Source organism: Copadichromis virginalis, linkage group LG4 (assembly GCF_057382275.1).
Source record: "Copadichromis virginalis isolate Kocher_CV1m ecotype Utaka linkage group LG4, C_Virginalis_male_GT1.1, whole genome shotgun sequence".
NCBI classification, from domain to species: Eukaryota; Metazoa; Chordata; class Actinopteri; order Cichliformes; family Cichlidae; genus Copadichromis; species Copadichromis virginalis.
In genome coordinates, this window is record NC_140621.1 from 31,343,829 (window position 1) to 31,363,088 (window position 19,260).

At 42.0% G+C, this 19,260-nt stretch overlaps 4 protein-coding genes across 4 annotated transcripts; 2 read left to right on the plus strand and 2 right to left on the minus strand.

Annotated features, from left to right (window-relative positions):
• The first annotated feature begins 214 nt into the window (after window positions 1–214).
• On the plus strand, window positions 215–2,271 carry LOC146711866 (putative nuclease HARBI1). Its single transcript, XM_085454905.1, has 3 exons — window positions 215–755; window positions 1,206–1,437; window positions 1,514–2,271. Exons 1-3 carry the CDS (start codon window positions 417–419, stop codon window positions 2,230–2,232), a joined length of 1,290 nt encoding a protein of 429 aa, XP_085311031.1. The 5' UTR covers window positions 215–416; the 3' UTR covers window positions 2,233–2,271.
• A 1,309-nt stretch (window positions 2,272–3,580) lies between these two features.
• Window positions 3,581–5,423, minus strand: LOC146711867 (uncharacterized). Its single transcript, XM_085454907.1, has 2 exons — window positions 5,120–5,423; window positions 3,581–4,545 (listed from the first exon to the last, which is right to left on the minus strand). The coding sequence occupies exons 1-2, from the start codon at window positions 5,211–5,213 to the stop codon at window positions 3,941–3,943; spliced, it is 699 nt and encodes a 232-aa protein (XP_085311033.1). The 5' UTR covers window positions 5,214–5,423; the 3' UTR covers window positions 3,581–3,940.
• A 117-nt stretch (window positions 5,424–5,540) lies between these two features.
• Window positions 5,541–13,299, plus strand: armc5 (armadillo repeat containing 5). The gene is made up of 7 exons (XM_085454906.1): window positions 5,541–6,513; window positions 6,595–6,625; window positions 6,718–6,828; window positions 7,197–8,085; window positions 8,183–8,955; window positions 9,365–9,497; window positions 11,438–13,299. Exons 1-7 carry the CDS (start codon window positions 6,139–6,141, stop codon window positions 12,816–12,818), a joined length of 3,693 nt encoding a protein of 1,230 aa, XP_085311032.1. The 5' UTR covers window positions 5,541–6,138; the 3' UTR covers window positions 12,819–13,299.
• A 1,505-nt stretch (window positions 13,300–14,804) lies between these two features.
• cox6a2 (cytochrome c oxidase subunit 6A2) lies at window positions 14,805–16,063 on the minus strand. The gene is made up of 4 exons (XM_085454908.1): window positions 15,927–16,063; window positions 15,501–15,567; window positions 15,124–15,266; window positions 14,805–15,023 (listed from the first exon to the last, which is right to left on the minus strand). Exons 2-4 carry the CDS (start codon window positions 15,565–15,567, stop codon window positions 14,934–14,936), a joined length of 300 nt encoding a protein of 99 aa, XP_085311034.1. The 5' UTR covers window positions 15,927–16,063; the 3' UTR covers window positions 14,805–14,933.
• Window positions 16,064–19,260: the final 3,197 nt, after the last annotated feature.

The following is a 19,260-nucleotide window of genomic DNA, read 5'->3' on the forward strand; positions in this document are numbered from 1 at the left end:
ATAAGTATTAGAAAGGCTGCTTAGCAATCTCTCAAATCAGTTTTTGAATTGTTTTTTTTTTCCACTTAATGTAATGTGACTTATTTTGTCCTTGTTCTCTCTCTGTATTGCTCACTGTTTGATTTATTTAATTTACTTTTTTTATTGTCTGTGTACCATTTTTTTACACTTCTATTTATAATGATGAAGAAAAACTTTAGTGTGCTCATACGGTCACTGTCTTTCAACGTCTCAGTGACTCTGCCAAAATTCCGACAGTCCCTGAAAGCAACAAACATTAGCTAGCTAGCCAGCGGGCTAGATTAGCATAGTGCTAACAACAGAATGGGCTTGCAACTGCTTGAAAGGACCGGTGACCTCTGCTTGGCTTCCATGCTCTGAAAGCATCTTGTTTCTCTATCGCCGGTATTAAAAAAATGGATGTCAGTGAATGTGTTTTATCGGCAGGCAGGGCCGTGCTGGACATGGTGGAACGGGAGTGGCAGCCTCTGTCTGCGGGCGAGCTGGAGCACAGGCTGGACCAGGCGGTGGAAGAGATCCTGGAGTCACAGCTCCTGGCAAAACTGGAAAAGCAGTCCCATCGTCGTCCTCCTCCTACCAATACTATTTACGTACAGTTACTACAGAATCAGGTGGGGCCCCAAGTTTTACACACAGCAACAACATCCAGTCCGTCCGAGCAGGAGGAAGAGAAAGAGGAGGAGGCTGCAGAGTCCCAGGAGCAGGTTGATACTGTGGATAATCCAGCGATCAAGGTAGTTTTGTGGCTTTAGTTTTCCTCTGAGAAAGCGTTTTACAGTTTTCAACTACTATTAAAAACAATAGTGACAATTTTTGGCCAGTTTTTTTAATTTTCAAACTCAAATTTAACATGATATTCAAAAATCAATTAAAAAGAATTTGAACCTGAATATGAGATAAACTAAGGAATTTCTAAAGTGTACCAATCATGTATAACAATGCCTTTAATCAAATTATAAGCTCTGCATTTCATATGTTTGTCATTACTCCTTAATCTTATAACTTTTTGCTGGATTCATTTGTTTTATCTCACCAAAAAAAGTGGAAAATGCATCTTTTTCTTTGAGATGTGGCTGACATCCCAGTAGAAAACCAGAAACTCTGCATGATCCGGAAGGAGAATAAAGTGGATACATGCCTATTAAATACTGTTGTATTTTGTTTGTGTCTCTGTGTTTCACCAGTACATTTCAGACCTACTTCAAAGCTCCAAATCAAGGACACGAATGGCTGGACGGGCTCGCTTATCAATGTCCCACACTGTCCTCCTGTCTCTCACACTGCTGTCCGAGCGAGTCAGTTACCGCACTGTGTCCCGCCGCTTCCAGCTGGAGAAGGGAAACATCCACAGGATCTTCTTCTCTTTCTGCCAGCGCATAAACATGCTGGAAGAGAGGCACATCAAATGGCCAGCTGGTGTGTTAATTTGTTGGGTCATTAATCATATGTGGGCAAATTATGATGATGATAATATTTTCTCTCTGTTCTTCAGGGAAAGAGGCTGTAGAGGCACTTTTCCCATTCTCCAATCTAATTGGAAAAAAGGAAGTAGAAGGAGGACAAGGTGTTCCTCAGGTTCTGGGAGTGTTGGGACACACCCGGATCCCTATTCGCCTGCCTATAGGGAAACATGATGTGGAGAGCACCATACCTGAGGTGAAGAGAATGAAGATGGAGGCCCCTCCTGACTCTTGGTTAAACCTTGAGCTTGTGTGTGACATTAGAGGCCGGTTCTTGCACTGCAGAATCAGTAAAGGATCTCATGTGGACAGAGGTCGTGCTCTAAGAGACAAACTCAAACAGAACCCTGACCTAATGCCTTCCAGCTCCTGCCTTGTGGCCAGAGCTGGCTACCCACTTACTGATCAGATTTTTACCCCGTACACAGGAAGTCACGGACCAAGAGAGGCGCTCTTTAACAAGACGCTGGAGGAGCATTTTCAGATCCTAGATCAGGCCATTGCCGATCTGAGAGCCAGGTTTCGGAGGCTCACGTATCTGGATATTGGAAACTATGACCGAGCCAGAGCTGTTGTGCTGACTGCCTGTGTGTTGCATAATGTGTTTCTGGACCTAGGACAGGCGGTTCAAGGAGAGAAGGAGGAAGCCACACCCCAAGATGAAGAGGGGGAGGCGGATGACGAGGGTGTATGCAGACGTGACTCCATTACAGATTTTCTGTTTAAAAGCTTTAATCATGGAAACGCGTGAACATTTCAATTTGTTAATAAACTTCAGTTGTGCTCGTGATCCTGGCATGTTGCATTCATTAACATTTGAAGGTAGTGACTGAACCCCTAAAAACCAACAGCAAAGGTTTCCCTGAGGTCATAGAGCGAGAGCGGTGAAGGGATCTCTGTGGGAAAATGGGCCTCCCTCGCTCTGAGACTTCAGTAAACACATTCCAGGTTAAATTGAACACAGCATTAAATTTATTATGTAAATCACTGTCAATATTAAGAGTCAAAAGAGGATCATCCAAGATGTGCTCATTAGGTAACAACTTGTCAAGCTCTTCACTAACCAGAAGGTGACACCAATGTTTATATATTTTTTTAATACACGCTGTAGTGTATGCATTAAAAACAGTTACTAAGGGAAACCCAAAAGCATAACCTAACAGGGATGGCGGTAGCTGCCAACCTTAATATGACAACAAATCAACTTTTCATAGGGTTAGGATCTATAGTCCAAGATTGGGAGGAAGGCGTGTCAGGACTGTCACCGCGAATCAAATAGACTGATACGGCAAGGCCGGGATGGTCCATTTGGTAAAGTAAATCTGTTGGGCATCTTTATTGGCCTTTAGACAATAATTCTGATGGCAAAAGAACCAAATGGGACAGGCGGGAAAAAAAAGGAATGGCACTGCGTGTAAAAATCTGGCAAGTCAAATATGTGGATCTACTGCGGTGACCCTTTGTGAATAAAGGAGCAGCTGAAAGAAGATTACTCTTAATCCTTGACAAAGTTAGTTATAAGTAAATTCTTCTCTGTGTTCAAATCAGGCACCTGGTAGACAGGAAGACCTAAAAAAGAGCCTAAATTTAAAGTTTAGAAACCACAATAGCATGAAATGTGTTCTGTCATGAAAGTATCGTCACATTATATGTCGCAAAGCGCTGTCCCATTTCTACTTTCCTCAGTTAGAGCCCTTGCAGTCTCACACACTCAGTCACCTATGAGGTGTTTAGGTCTTCTCCCCCTGCATATTTCACCTCTAGCTTGAGCAAGTTGTCATATTAGAGTAGTAATAAGAAGATGCACGGGGGTAACTTCCAGTATTTTTTGTACCATTCTCTAAGGTAATAGACAGCCAGAGCCTGTTTCTGTGCTAATGCTCACACTGCATTATTGCTACTTATGCTAATAATTTGTTTTAAAACTAAATAACTATATGTGCTGGAAAGATTTGCAGGAAGCTTTCAGCATAAAAAACACACAACAGAGACAGAGTTATAAACAAAGAGTATCTTATTAATACTTTAACATTTATACCAGTATCTTCATTAATCCCATTACTGAAATCTGTATTGTATCTGACTGCTTTTGGCCCGGCAATGGTTACTTTATTTACGTACAGTTTATTTTCGTACAGTTCTTTAACAGATGGGGGTGGATTCCCCATTTGTGTGTACTCTTCAACTTCATCCAAGTTTTCTATTTTGGTATAAAAATAAAAGATTCTTACATTATTTTGAGCACCAGGAGGAAAAAAGAGACAGGTTTAAAGAGAACTGTAATCTGCCTGCTGTGTTAAAGGTGAGTCTGGCCTCATACTGTACACCTGCTAATCCAAGCTACTCTGTAAACTGTAACGGTAAAAATGTGAAAAAGTCTACAAACATTAGACATTGCAAACGAGCTGTTCTTCTCATGCAGTGTTGGAAGGTCTTGGTAATTTCGCGTTTCCTCTCTCCTAATGTCCATCCTTTGAAGTCTGTGTGCCGTTCTTCTGAGCCAGGCTGGAGATGGCTTGGGCCAGGTTGTTGATGGCCTCAATTTTTCGCTCCTCCAGTGCTTTCTGCTGCGCCCACATGTTCATCTTCCTCTCCTGCAGCTCCATGTACAGCTGCAGGACATCCTGCGGAGGCCTGGTGAGGCAGGGAGCAGCTGTTGCAGGAGGCGTAGGGAGGATAGGGGTAAACCTCTTGCTCGCTATAGCTTTTCCTACTTTGGTCCCGCTGAGTTTGGCCCTGCGCTGGGCTTCGATCTCCTCCCTGCTCTTACCCAGGACTTCGTGCATAGCTTTAAAGAACTCCCAGTGGACGCTGGTCACTCCCAACCTCTTGGCCCTCTCTGCGTTTTTTCTGTATGTGGCCAGCATGTTTCTCCACTTGAGATCACATTCGTACGCCTTCACAGTGACATCAGTGACCTCTGACTCCCTCAATTTGGCATTGACCTTCTCTGCAACCATTTCCCAGAGTTTCTTTTTCTTGCACACTGGCTGGTCAAAGGCCTGATCCATTTCAAGCCGGGTATTGACTAGATGCCATGTAGCCTGAACTGTCCAGATAAATTCTAGGAGTGAAAAAAGGTAGATGATCAGATCGACTGCTTTTTTTTGGAGTTATTAAAGACAATGCCTTGGTCTACAGTACAGTTTTTCTTAAAATGCTGAACATCATGAGTACAACTACAACTGCAATACAACTACAATTAAGTTTTTCTGCGTTATGGTATACTGCACTATATTTTGGATGCATATCTTGTTCTTGATCTATATTTTAAAGCTATAGTCACATATTAAGTTTAAAAATATAAATAAAACTATTCCAATAATAATACTAATAAAACCAACCATAAAATAATGTACCGGTATATGATTTTGTATTAAATACTACATCAAGTACTTTTATTGTAGGTACTTTGTATGCTTAACTTTTACTTAACTGAAAGGGTGTGTAAATGCATATTTAGCTACATTGCAAAGCAGTTTTTATTGAATACAAATTTTGTGCAGTGCTACTTTTAATGCAATAAACCAGGTTGTTGTTGTTCTTGCCCCCCCCCCCCCCCCCATTCTCATTCTCCACCCCACCCCATACAAAAAAAGAAAAAAAAAATCCTGGAAACGTTCCTGCTGAGTACTAACCTGCTTTTGTTTTATCCGTATCCACACTGGACACGACCGTTTCCTTTCCTTCCACTTCGGAGTTTTGAATCACAATTGTCTCGATTACCTCCATCTTATTAAAAGCACAACCATTACAGTTAAAGTTGTTTTTTTTTTATTTACTAGCGGTGTATCTATCGCGGAATTTAACAACATCCAAGAGTCACCGATGCCCTCTCTCGCGTCGAGAAAGACGATGACTATAACAACGTCGCTTGGTAGCTTGGAAATTGTAGTTCATTTTGGTTATTACGCCTATTCTTTTTAGTATTCTGGACTAGCGGATGAACTACAATCCCTAAACTCTTTGACTCTTTTAACGTAGGCTACGATTTGTCGCGATCATGGGGGGTGTAGTTTTTCAAAAGGATGGTTCGCATAAAAGGAACTGGGCGCTATCAAATTCGAACTACACGTCCCAGAGTATTTTTAACCGACCCACCTCTTCACTCCCTGCTCCCTCCCTCGGCCGACCCTGTTTTGTTGTTTGGCTAAAGATGGCGTTAGCGGCTAACCCACTCGATTGCAGTTTGTTTCACAAAAATTATTCGGCCAGTGGTAACAAAACATTGATAAAATAGAGATTTAATTCGTCATTTTGTGTGTAAAAAATATATTACACCGAGAAAATACACGTCCACTTGGTCGATTAACGTTTGCTTGGCCTTCTTACGATATAGGCCAGTTTTAAAGGGAGCGGACCGAAGCCGTCGGAACTCCATATCCCGTCGGGGAGTGCGGCGTCAGGCGGTAACACTTTCCTTTTTCATGCTGGTATCTGTAGTTCTTACCACACAAGTCGCTTTTTTCCGGAAACTTTAAAGACAATGAACTAAACCAAGAGTTGAGTATATCTAAGTGGAAAGGACATGGTATATAATTTCTCGGTGTTTTACTGGAAACGTCCAGTGATGCCTCGCGGCGCCTGTGATATTTGTTTTAATTGAGGAGGACAAATTAAAAATAAGTACACCTGTTACCTGGAAATCCGGGGGGCCATGGCTGCAGAATGTGACAGAAAAAACCCGAGAACACCTTCCAGGGAAGGACAACCATCACCAGAGTCTTCTTTGACCTGGTGCTTGACTCACATCTCCAAATCTGGATCGGGGTCTGAGCGTCAGGGACAGTCAGGCTCAGGCGGTGCCAGAGAAACGGACAAGAGGTCCAAAGTCTCCCAGTGGCGAGCGCTTGTTGCTATTAGGACGCAGCACATCAAGGGCGGCAAGGCTGGCATTGCCAGATTCAGAGGTCAGGGTGGTCTCCGGCACCTGTTGGATCTGATTAAACACCCAGAGTGCTCGAGGAAAACTCTGGATCTCGCTCTTAGCATCCTGGGCAACTGCTGCACTGAGCTGGAGACACGAATAGAGGTGAGACAAGAAATAATAGATGAGTTTGTTTATTAAAGTCACTAACTTTTAAAATGTTTTCCTACTTTCCTACAATATCAGGTGCGTAAACTTGATGGGATAAATATTGTAGGTAAGTGGTGATTTATTGTTATACTATATATTATACTTTTTAAATTTAAGCAATCTTTATCATAACTTATATCTGAAAAATGCCTGTTGTAGTGGACATCCTTAAGAAAAATGTGTCACTGGAAACAGTCCTGAACCGAGCAGCCCGCGCTTTAGGGAACTTGGCCATGGATCCAGAAAGCTCTGCACTCATCCACTCTGCAGGTATGTCTGACCTGCTTCTGTGTGTCACATCCACCTTTGTAACTGACAGCATTTAAAATGAGCTTGAAAGCTTCCAAATGGGCTTTTTTAGTTGTAGATATATTAAAATAATAATAATAATAATAATAAGTGCTGTAACAGACAGGCAAAAGTAGAGTGCTCAAAGGGCAGATTTAAAGTCGATCATTAAGGTCAAACAGGGGAAAGAAGACAATAAACAAAAAAACTGAAAGCTGATAACCAGACAGTACAAAGATATCACATGTAATGCCATCACATAAAAGCAAGTCTATCAAAATGTGTTTTCTTTGACCTGTGAATCTATATAATTTCTCCTCTGATTATAAATCGTTCTTATTATCACACAGGTGGTGTTCCTCTTCTCCTTCTCTGTGTGTCTCTTTCATCTGCACCGTCCTCCCCCACAGCTGCTCCACCCAAAGATGCCTGTCCCAAACTTGAGTGTGCTCAGTCTGCTACTCGAGCCCTTCTCTACCTCTGTGATACGCCTTCTAATCGCCTTTCATTGCTCACCCAAGGGACCCTATCTGCGCTCACCCCTCTTATTGCACCAGAGTATCCCCAGGGGTTGAGGCGAGCAGCTCTCAGGACTCTCCATGAGCTCACCCGGGGCTGTGGTGTTGAATGTGCCAGGGAGGTGTCTCGTTCCGGGGTCCTCGCTCAGCTGGGTGTCATGGTGACAGGAGAGTCTGGTAAACCCTTTGAAGAGTTGGCACTGAAAACATTAGCCAATATGTGCTCTCAGGGTTGCCTACGCCCTCTCGTGGGGTCACTGGGAGTCATCCAGAAGTTCACAGAGGAGGTTAAAAGGGACCCACTGAAGTCAGGACTCTTCCTCAAGGCTCTGTGCTTGTGCTGCAAAGAGGCCGTGAACCGGGCCAAGGTGAAAGAGAGCGGCGGACTGGAGGTACTGATTGGCTTTTTGTCGGCTCATCAGAGTCATCCTCTTTCCCGTCTCGCTCTTATGGCCTGTGTAGACTTTGTTTTTGATGAATCTGCCATGGAGCAGCTGCAGGAGTTGGGGCTGGTTCCTCTTCTTGTTGCACGGCTAGTTGAGCTCACCAGAGGAGAGGAGCCATTGACTGAGAAGATGGACGTGAGCCTCTCCTCTAGTACGTCTCCCACCGAGCTCCTGTCTTCATTATGTTTTGATTCCTTTGATTTTCCTCCTCCCGAGGGACACAAAAAGGAAGAATCTGGTAGGGAGCAGGGCTCATCCAGCTTTTTAAGTCTCAGGTATGGAAAAAGGAAATTTTATTTTTTAAAATTTAGTTTTCCCAATGCACTGTTTTCTTCTGTTTGATATTGTTTACAATTTCATTCCTTTCTCCAGGTCCTGGTTGGTGTCTGAGGGTTTGATAGCTTCTGAAGGGGACCTTCTAGATTCTTCTAATGTTGATGGAGAATGGGGGAGTCTTCAGATCCCGCCATCTTCATCACCTCAAACCCCTTCCTCAAACCCATATTCTAGTTCCTCTCTTAAAAACTCTTCTTCACCCAACTCAGCTATTTCTTCTGCTTCTAAAAAAGCACCTCACTCTTCGCCTTTGTCTTCATCATCATCAAAAGTCACCAATCTGCCTCCCTCCAATACGCTCTCACCACAAACCCAGCCTAGTTCCTCCACCATCTCCTCTCCCACTAAAACAAGCCAAACCCCCGTTTCTCCATCCAAGTTTTCATCCCCACTCAGACGCAGGCCGCGGGCTCAATCAACAACGTCTTTGACTAAAGTCACACTTGAGACTCCTCCATCTGTGCCTCGCGCATTATCTTTCCATCACCCTTACCACCCCGAACCCTGGACGCCAGAGTCACCCATCCTGCTGCTGCTGTCGCGCTTCTCCCACGCCACCGATCCAAGTGCTGCTCTGGTCAGCTCAGGCGTCATGTCCGGCTTGCTCTTTTACCTTACCCAGCGTGAGGATCCCAGCAGCAAGTGCTTCCGCATGCTTTGCCGGCTGAGCTGCAACCCGAACTGTTTGCAGTCGCTTCTCCGAACGGGTTCTGTAGCGCTCATTCGCCACCATCTCTGCCAGAGAGAAGAAGGATTTGAAGGAGGAGACAGGCAGACGGACAGAGTGAAAGCCAAAGTTAAACAGCTTGGTGAGATGAACACAGTCATGTTAAAATAAGTGAAACCTTATACAAGATTTAAATAATGCACACATAAGTAATTAAATATGCTCACAGGGTAGAGGTGCAGTGTTAGTCTTTTACATTTAAAATCTGCTTATTTTGCTTTATTGGAATCATTTTTATTTGAACTGAGAAAGCCAGGCTACAAGTGAAATGACTCCTAACAAGTAACCCTGAACTTTACACGGATACACTGAAAATTCAACTAATTCAATTGCTGCTTGGTCACATTTGGTTAACTACAGGGACGATATTGATTCGCTGTTGATCAGAATTTATCTCAGGAACCGTCTTTTGTTCGATCAAATATAATATCTGGTCTTTTTGTTTTTTTATGTAAGACTAAAGAGTTTATAATTGTGTGCTGACTTTGCAGGTGTGGCCCTTCTGAATAACCTGCGTGTCCAGTGTGAGTCTGGATTTGGCTCTGGGGTTCTTGCACATGTGATGCTGTCTGGCTCTGACTCAGATAAGCTGAACTGTGCACTGTCTCTGCCTTTAATCAGCAGGTAATTATTGGATGTATACTGATAATGTATTCATAAAAAAATACTAAATGTATAACAGTAGGGCTGCAAGGATTTATTGAGTATTTCGAAAAATTCAGTTCTAAAAAGTTCTCGGCACACATTCTTTGCTTCGACACTTCGTTTAAGGCACGGCCCTGTAGCGGAACATTGTCACCATGGAAACGTGAGCGCTTCTCCCAGACTTGTGACTTAAAAAACAGACGTGCAATACAAACATATTTAGGAGCAGCATGTGAAAAAAAACAACAACTCAGCTCCCAATTTTAAACAAAAACACAGATGACCCAACAGCAGCAGTGATGATGCTACCACAGTTTAATGGGGAGGCGGAGTCTGTTTACATCCCGCGAAGAGCAAAGAGGCGGAGTCATTACGCGACGGTGAGCTCAGGTTGATTGAAAGAAAACGTGTTTCTCGTGTCCAAAACAGCAGGCTCTTCATCAAACCAACTCATCAACAAACTGTGATATGAAGAAAAACTATCTTTGTAGCTGCTCCATTCACCGCCATTTGTTTTACACAGAGAAAAATCTGCAGCAAGCCTCCAGGAGTTGTATTAAAATATGCCGATGAACTGGTAACTTAGTCTGATACCAGACTAGTTAGATTATACAGCTCGCTGACGGCTGACGGCAGCTGTCCTTTTTTACATGGATGCGAACAGGGGTGAGTCTAAACGGAGGCATGGTGTGCACTAGACCATTTATTTCAAAGCTTATGTTACATTGTTCAGATTCAAAGTGAAATAATCTGAAATACTGTCTCAATTAAATTGCGTTAATATTTAAAAATATACAAATGAAAGCTTTTTTTTCACAAGCCAAAAAAAATGTACATGGGCCAGTAAAACTCTGAGCCACTGACCCGAGGGATCTTAGGTTGGATGGTGAATGTTAATGTTCATTATCTACACCATCATAACCTCTTGTGTTCAGCAACACAAAAGCTTTGCATCAATGCACGGGGCAAACTTCAAAATATTCAGATATGCTTGCTTCTCTTCGTTGCAGCCACTACATTTTCCTTTTTCCTTACAGACGCAAACTCAGTCATTCACTTGCACACTTTAACACATAAAAACACATGTAGAAAAACTCAAAAAGCCTTCTAAGAAGACAGTAAAGATTCATGTTTTATGCCTTAGTTTATTTTGCATATTCATCTTATTTTATTTGACTATACTTGAGAGTATTTTTTAAAATATATTTTTGCATTTAAGACAATTTTTTAAATTTAAAACGTAAATAAAAAGGGTTTGTTTTGTTGACGGATAAGACAAAAAACACGGGAACACAATGAGCAGTTTGTTTTAAAAAAACCTGTATTTTGTTTTCCGCATTACTCATTAATAAGACAAAAATATTTCTACTACTCGATTAATCGATGGAATAATTGATAAATTAATCAATTAGTAAAATAATCGATAGCTGCAGCCCCACATAACAGTAATCTGTGATGAATTTTGAAGTAGACCAAATATAGTGGATTCTATTCTACTTGCATTATATTTCTGAAATATGGAAATCTTCTATCTGAAACAAGCTGTTGTAGTTCTTCAACCTTTACACCAAATATCCTCAGACTGCCTGTTTCTTGTAAACAGAAGGCTTGAACAGCAGGCAGGCGGGGCTTCTGTTCTCTTACCTGCGTGCCTGAAACAACTATATTAGAAACTGCCAGACATCCTGACATCTTGTAGATCAGATAAAGAAAAGCCTGAAAATAAGCTTACTGTAGTGTGAGGTTTTTGTCTCAGGGATTACTTGTACATATGCTGACCTTATTATTTGAAACAATTTCCTTCTTGAATAGGAGTATCCATCATTGTAACAGTGTGTATATGAGAGGGAACAAAGAAGGTCAGAATAGACAATAAACACTCACTATTAATGTTTTTACCTTTTCTTTTTCTCGTACAGCAACAAGTCACTGCTGAAGAAACTTCTTCTGGACAGCGGCGGGCTGCTCTTGGCCCTGCGGCCCCTCAGCTGTGACGACGATGATGGTGCGGACGAAGACCACCCTGCTGAATGTGAAAGACTGCTTTCTGACTTTTTGAATTCTCCACATTCAGGCGTGACCTCACATCTCCACTCGCTGTACTTCTCTCTCCTGATTGGATGCCTGTCTGCTCTCACAGGTACCATTAAAACCGAGCTCGACAAAAAACATTCAATTTCAGTTATAAGACAGTCGATCAGTAGCCTTGGTCATTTTTCTCCGCCTCCCTCTAAAAAAGCTCGGCTAGCAGACACGTGCCCTTACAGCATCTCTAACTTTGATCTGTTCTTGCTGCTGGATGATGGGACCCAGGTCCCAGCCTGCAGGGAGGCTGTAGCTGGGGTTGAGGGCACAGGTGGGGTTGGCTCTGAGTATTTCAGGGCCCTGTTGAGAGGTGGATTTGGAGAAGCTCAGGGCAATTCAAAAGAAGCTATCCCCATTAAAGATGTCAGCAGAGGTGCATTATTACCAGTGCTACATTATCTGCATGGATGTCGCTTTACTAAGGGTGAAGAAACAATTAAGGAAAGGGAGGAAGGAAGGAAGAGTGGACAGTGCCAGATTTTGGACAAATTGGTGCTCGATGGTCTGAGTCTCTATGAAAGCGAGACAGAGGAGCGCTCGGAAGGAAATGTGGATTTCCAGAAAACTCCGTTATGTGAGATGATGATTGGAGGTTGCAGGTTTTTGGTAAGTGAGCTACAGAGAGACTTAGAGGACCTGTGTGTGTCGTTTCTCCTGTCCTGCTGTCCGAAAGCCGCTAATCGGACTACAACAGAGGCCAACGCTGAAAAGGATGCATCCAAAATGGACCACGAGTGCCCCGAGTCTGCTGAGGAAAGCCTGGCCAATCGAACGTCAGAGCTAGAGCTGACAGGATTTAAGATGCAAACTGAAAAAACAAAGAAACCAAATTCCCTGCAACAGACAGACGGTAAGAAAACAGTGGACAAATCAGTCAGTTCAGAAGAGCTGACTTTAAGACCAAAGAGCTTGATTAAAGATTCAGAGCAGCTTCCTAAATCTGCGGCTCAGGGCTCTCGCTCCTCGGAAACATTTGCTGAAGGTGGTGTTCTGGCTGCTCTGCTGCCCCAGTTGTACTGGTTTTCCCAGCGGTACAGCTACCCAGCACTGGGCCGGGCTTGCCTGTCCTTGCTGCTGGGCTGTCAGGACTGTCCTCGGCCCTTCCTGTCCTCCTCCATTGCTGGGGACTGCCTTCGCAGACTGGCCAGAGAAGCTGACTGTGCAGAGACTCTCAAACAAGATCTGTTAAGTTTGGTCTCCGTAGCTTTGACCTGAGCAAGGATCGAAATACTGATTGATCACATAATTTAAAGGGGCACAGCGTGAGTTTAAGTGTCTAGAGTTTCCATTGTCATATGTTTAGGAAGCACATGGATTATGTGGTTTACAGCAGCATGGTTACCTTAAAAAATGCTGCTCCAGCACTTACAGAAGGAACTGCTGATTTATGTTGATTTATTTTGATCATTTTGAAGAATACATTTCTGTTTAGCTTGGATGTAAATGTAGCACGTCCCAGCATGATGTACATCTACTATAATTTACTGTTGGTGATTTTTTTTTTTTTTTTTTTTTTTTTTTTAACCGGGGAAACGTTAAAGCAGATGTCTGTCATGCATTTGATAAAAATAGCTAAAATTATGAGGTTGGTCTGAGAGCCAGTTGTTGGAGATGAAGTGGAATAGCAGATAAGCAACGTATATACATTTCAAATGGCTCATAAATTTATGCCAGTAAATATATTGGTGGAACATCACTTTGGTCTCAGTTTCTTCTTGTGGGAGGGTGTGCATACACAAAAAAGGGAAAACCTAAAGCCTTGAAAGTTAATTGAGTTTTGGTTAACTTGGATAACTAGCAGTAGAGAAAGTCAAGCTCTCCAGATGACTCTGGTGTTTTCAGGGTTTCTGCTACTGCATTACAAAGTTTCTGGGGTTAAAGATTTTTTTTATGGGTAAAAGAAGCAGGCAAGTACCTGTTCAGCTTTTTTTTTTTTTTTTTTTTTTTTGGACTGCACGTAACAGTTAACAAAAGCATTCAATGCTCTCACATAGATATAGGTATACAGTACTTTCTTTTCATGTTTGAGGTGGGTGATTAACCTCCCACTGTCTTTGTTTCCTTCCAGTCCAACATTTGTTTTCCCCCTGAAAAATTATTCTGGTTTTTCAAAAAGTGGTTTCTACTAATCAAATTATCTACCTGGCAACACAAGGAATTATACAAAATTTTGTAGTGCAATTTTTTGTCAGTGGAGTGGGAATCTGAGGACCTGCAGGCAATCAGGATATTTGGTTCTGACCAAAAGTTCTCATTATTCAGAATCATATACATTATATTAATTGATCATAACCATTAATTCGTGAATGTGTAGATCAGCTGGAGAAGATTTTATTTCTACTGCTGGATAGCTTTATCAATAAGCCAACATAAAATAATTTCTAGTTTAAAATCTCCCCAAGTAAGCTTTAAAATTGATGCTATTTTGCATTTATAATATAATGTAGTAGAAAGCTGTGTAACAGAGGAATAAAACACAAATACATTAAGATTGTACTAGAGTAAATGCATTAGGTTAGGTGGTGGTGTTGGGCATCGTAACATCGCTCCAGTCCAATGGAAGTCCAGCCATACGTGCATTTCAGAGGCAGCCCTGCTGTTACATTTATCACTACAGTATAATTGTGCAGCGCTGCAGACAGAACAGCTGGAGAGAGGGGGGTGACACCGGAGAGTTAACCCACCTCAATTAGGCTAGTAAATGTCAAGTTAACCTAACTGTTGTGACCAGGCTCACGGAAACTCAGCATTCTGTGTTTTTAAAAACTGGTCATGCATAAAAGTTTTCAGTCGGGGAAACAGTTGCCAAAAATTTTATGTGGGCTTGAGTTGGCGTGAAGCAACGTGCCAGTGCAGTCGTCTGGATAGTTTGTGGAAAACAATGCACCTTTATGACACGGTGGAATCTGCCACCGAGTCAGGTCACTTATGATACTTGATGCTACTTATTGTTTAACAATAGGAAAAAACTGATGTTTGATAGAATAATAGTTTTATATTTAAAGCCTGATATATGTTGGATTTTAATCTTTCTAAATTTGGCACCCCTCATGGAAAAACTCAGTGCAATCTGCAATCACATCGGTCTAAAATGTAAATACACTTTCATCACAGCACCACACACAGACACATATTTTGTGTATTGATTAAATTAAAATGAGCACTTCTCCAATTTAAAAAATGAACTGGCACTCATGGTAATACAGCACAAAGTGGTTTTATTCCTGGCTGTCTACTTGGCCCCTCAGCCGTTTTAATTAAACCAAGTAGACTGCAGACCGGAGTTTGAAGCATGCAGCAGGATAGAGCCGAGAAACTGAGCCGATCCTTTCAGTGATGGGAGCTCTCGTAGCCGTCAGGCAGAGGGTTGGTGTGCGGGTTGTGGAACAGACTGTGGTTTCCATCTCCCCAGGGAAATTTCTGGAAGGGGACATATAGTATTTTGGAGAAAATGATATTGAAAGAGTGAGCATTTATAGTTAGAAATGGTTGTTAATTAATACATTAACCAGAGACTCACCTTGGTGCGGATACGCAGGTGAGAATATGGCACAAATTCGAGCTGTTCATGTGAGTGCGCCTGGGCCTTCATGTAAGCATTGGCTATGCAGACACTAACCCCAGGAAAGGCCAAGACGATGGTCAGTATCTTCCAGGTCTTTGCTGTCCGAAACAACAGAAATACACAAGTGAAGCACTTGTTAAAGCACGAGGAATAAATCACAGGACCTGCCTCACTATTGGTCAGTTTGTGATTATTTGCCAGAGCAAGGATAGCTGTCGGCTCTGCAGACATTTCAGTTAATGTTCAACTAAAAAGTAAATGTGCCTTAGTTTTGATCTCTAATGGGGAGGCTTTGAACCATTATGGTATTTAGTTATAAAGGACAGGCTGACCTCCTCCTTCATTGCCTGAATGTGACGCAGCAGCAAGCACCCGGCGAGCGGCTAAGGCGGCCGACATCTGAACAGGTGGAATGAGAGAAAACAAAGTTTAATAGCAGCTGTAGATATAAATAATGCACTTTTTACACCAGAGTGCATGTAGAAACAGACAGAATCTGACTATTGGAATTTTATGTGCAATATAAAAAGTAAAATGAAGCAACATTTAATTATTTTAATTTTAAGAAGAAATTAAAGATCAGCTGAAAAGAACATGCAGTGATAAGGTTATTTAAACCACGTGTGTCATGTGCTTTAGTACCAAACAAAGTAGCTACAAAGCACGTTTGAGCAAAGGCCTACCACTGCTGGTGTATGTCCAGAATTTTGACAGCCCCTTTTTCAGTTAAAATACAGTAAAATCTGGTAAAAACTTACTGTTCCTCAGGTAGATGGTGCTCAGTATTCGTTATTGTCCTCTTATTTTTATATCAAACCAGTTCTTTCTCCTCCCCGTTTGTCCTTCAGTCTGTCCTAAGCTGAACTCTTTGTCAGACTCCTCCCCATTTCAGCCTGACGCCGGGCCAAGAAACATTTATATTTGGTCAAGTGCAAAGGCGGGCTGATATACATGACGAAGGGGATAGGAAGGAGGTGCTGCAGAGCACATTCAGCCTGCATGAGAAGGGCTCAGAGTTTTTAGATATAAACAGTGTGTTTGCTTTCATATGTAGTTTCATCCGGAGCATAGCGGTGAAAGTGAGAGAGACACTGGTTCATCTGTGGGTCGAAGGTTCAAAGTAGTCTGGAGTTTATTTACACTTAGCATTATATTCACATCAGTTTACATCAGCAGTTTACATACATCGTGCACATGCATGCACTGGTGATTTGGGGGTTTTAATGATCAGTTGACATCTGCAGACATCTTTAAAAATAGGACTCGAGTGCACACATTTTAATTTATCTGTGTATTTACAGTGCTGTGAAAAAGTATTTGCCCCTTTCCTGATTTCTTTAAAAAAGTGGTTTTAAAATGGTGATTTCATCTTTTAAGAGAAGAAAGACATCCAAACCTGCCCCTAAACCTAATAACTGGTTGTGTCACCGGTGCCAGCATGAACTGCAATCAAATGTTTGGGTTTTCTAACATGAACGGTGTGTTTAAGGTCATGCAAAAGCATCTCAATCAGTCTGGACTTTGACTAGGCCACTCCAATTTATTTATTTATTTTTTTAAAGCCACGCTTTCTTCAAATCTCTGTCCTACGTTCTCCTTCAGAATTTTCTGGTAAAGAGCAGAATTCATGGTTCCAGCAATTACAACAGACGTCCAGGTCCTAAAACGGCAAAGCAGCCCGAGACCATCACGCTGCACGACCATGTTTGAGTGTTGGTCTGAAGTTCTTTTTAAGAACCTCGCGATAAGTTCAGTTCTTTTTGGTCAGCAGTGGTTTTCTACTTGGAAATCTCCATTATTGCCGTTCCTATTATTGAATCCTGATCTGACTTTAACAGGTGAGGCTTTAGGCAAGTGAGGCTTGCAGCTCCTTAGATGATATCCTGGGTTCTTTTGTGACCCGGGTTATCTTAGTCTAATATAAGTTTTAATATTAGACTAAGATGATGATCTGAAACATCTAAACAAATATGCAAAAACGAGAAATCAGATTCAGAAGGGAGGCAAATAAATTCCTGTGGCACTGTAGATGCTACTGTTGTGAACACTCTTCTTAATGCATGGAAAGTCTAGCATCCTGAGACTCTGAGCATTAGAAACAGGAGATTAGTGGAGGATTAGCTAGCGTCAGAGTCACAGTCCAGGATAAAAACACAAAACATCCAGGAGTACAGCAAGAAGATGGCAGATGAGCTTCTCCAAGAGTGCCTCAGGCAGCAGTGATGATGAATAAGAGAAGGTCCTGTCATGTAAGACCAAGCATGCATGGGATGTACCATCAACAGACAGGAAGGAAATCCTGCCAGTGGTTAGAAGCACCAGATCCACAGAGGCAGGACTAAGAAGATGAGAGGGAGCTTTTATTTACTTATGTAATTCTAGTCTTTTGGTGTCATTATATTGGTACCTCAGACTGAGGTGTGCATCTTTTTGATAGACTCAAGGAAGCAGCAGAAATATCATCCTAAATCCAAATGTACGCACACCAGGTCATAGATGCAGTTTAATTTTGGCTCTAATCTACTTGTAAAACCCTTCATTAATGTGTTAGGTCTTAATTGACTCGTCAGAACTTAAGCATTAAAGGTCAAGAATTGTCATTAGGAGTTGCTGATGAAACTTCCAGAGCTTAATAAATCCTCAGAGTCTTCAAATCTTGCCATAACAAAGGACGACCATTGAGTTGAGGCTCAGATTGAGGATCTGTTAATGAAGCTAATTAATGCCTTCAAAAGCAGGCTATAAAAAGACATTAAGGTGCTTTCACTCTGTAATTTCCGGCGTCCAGAATGTCATTAAGAAATGCAGTTAAAGACGAACTGTGGAAGTCAAGACAAGATCTTAATGATGAAGAGAACTTTGAGATAAAACTGCAAGTTTGCTGAAAAGAAAAGCCCCAAACTGCTGCAAGCCTGGTGTAGCATCTCACGTGAGTGGTGGCACACGTTTCCACTCATGATTACAGTGGGTCCATGTGAGAAAGTCAGTAATAGAAAACCTTACCTGTGACATCATGACAAAGGTCAGCTCTAGTCCTCAAGTAAACTTCTTGATGAGTGGATAAATAACGTTTAAATCAAAGTTCCTGGCCACAGTTAGAAGCATTTGATGAAAAAGTGCGTCTATTCTGCTGCGAGATGTTTGGCAGTCAGTGCACAGAAAAAGAGCAGACTGTCCAGCAGATGGGGTAGTGCTGCTGTGAAAAGCAAACTGTCCTTAAACGCTCCTTTAGGCCTCCTGTGCTGTTGCTCTGTAATGTTAAACACTTTCATTTCTGCACTGAACACTACTTCCTCCCTCTGAAAGTTCAGCAGTTTCATTAGAGTTCATTAGACTGCTGCAAGTTTTGTCATATGTATCGATTTTGGTTGATTTACTGCACACAGCTTGGATGCCGAATGGTGTTAACGGAGTCTGTTTTACACCTGTGTCGGGTCATAAATCACATTTTTTTAAAAACTTTTTTAACATTAAAAAATATCTCCATAAAAAGGTAGCATCTCCACTTTGAGTTCTCCTCTCCATGAGTGTTAATTTGCGATTTTCACACTCAGTAATGGCTTTGTCGTCTCTGTTTGGACGGCTTCAGGCTGCAGAGCAAACAGCAGCGAGAGCCAGCGGTGATGTCAGCCAGACATGCAAGCATCCTGTCTGAACGTCTAGCACTTGTGTTATTTTGGGCAGAGGTTAGGCGCCATCTCACTGCACACACTGAGGTTTGCATGTGCTGCAGCTGTGCTGAAGTTAAAGCGGCCAAAACTGCAGTCAACCTCAAGAGATGTTATTTCAATCGCCCACTGACCTATCAAAGCTCTGCGTTGATAAGTATCTGTAAACAGGCATTCAAATCGAAACAAAATGTATTCGGTATAGAAGTTCACGATTCATATGAGTCTACTGTTGCAGAACTTTAGACGCTCCAAAAGTTGTGCAAGAGAATCAGATTTAACAAATTAAACTAAAATATTACATATATTACATTGTTTTTGGTGTTATCCCCTTTTTTGTTATGCAACTGTTATTTATTCAGGTGGGCAGAGTTTAGTTCATATTAAAAAACCCTCTCGGTTTTCACATTTTTCTGCAGCTCTA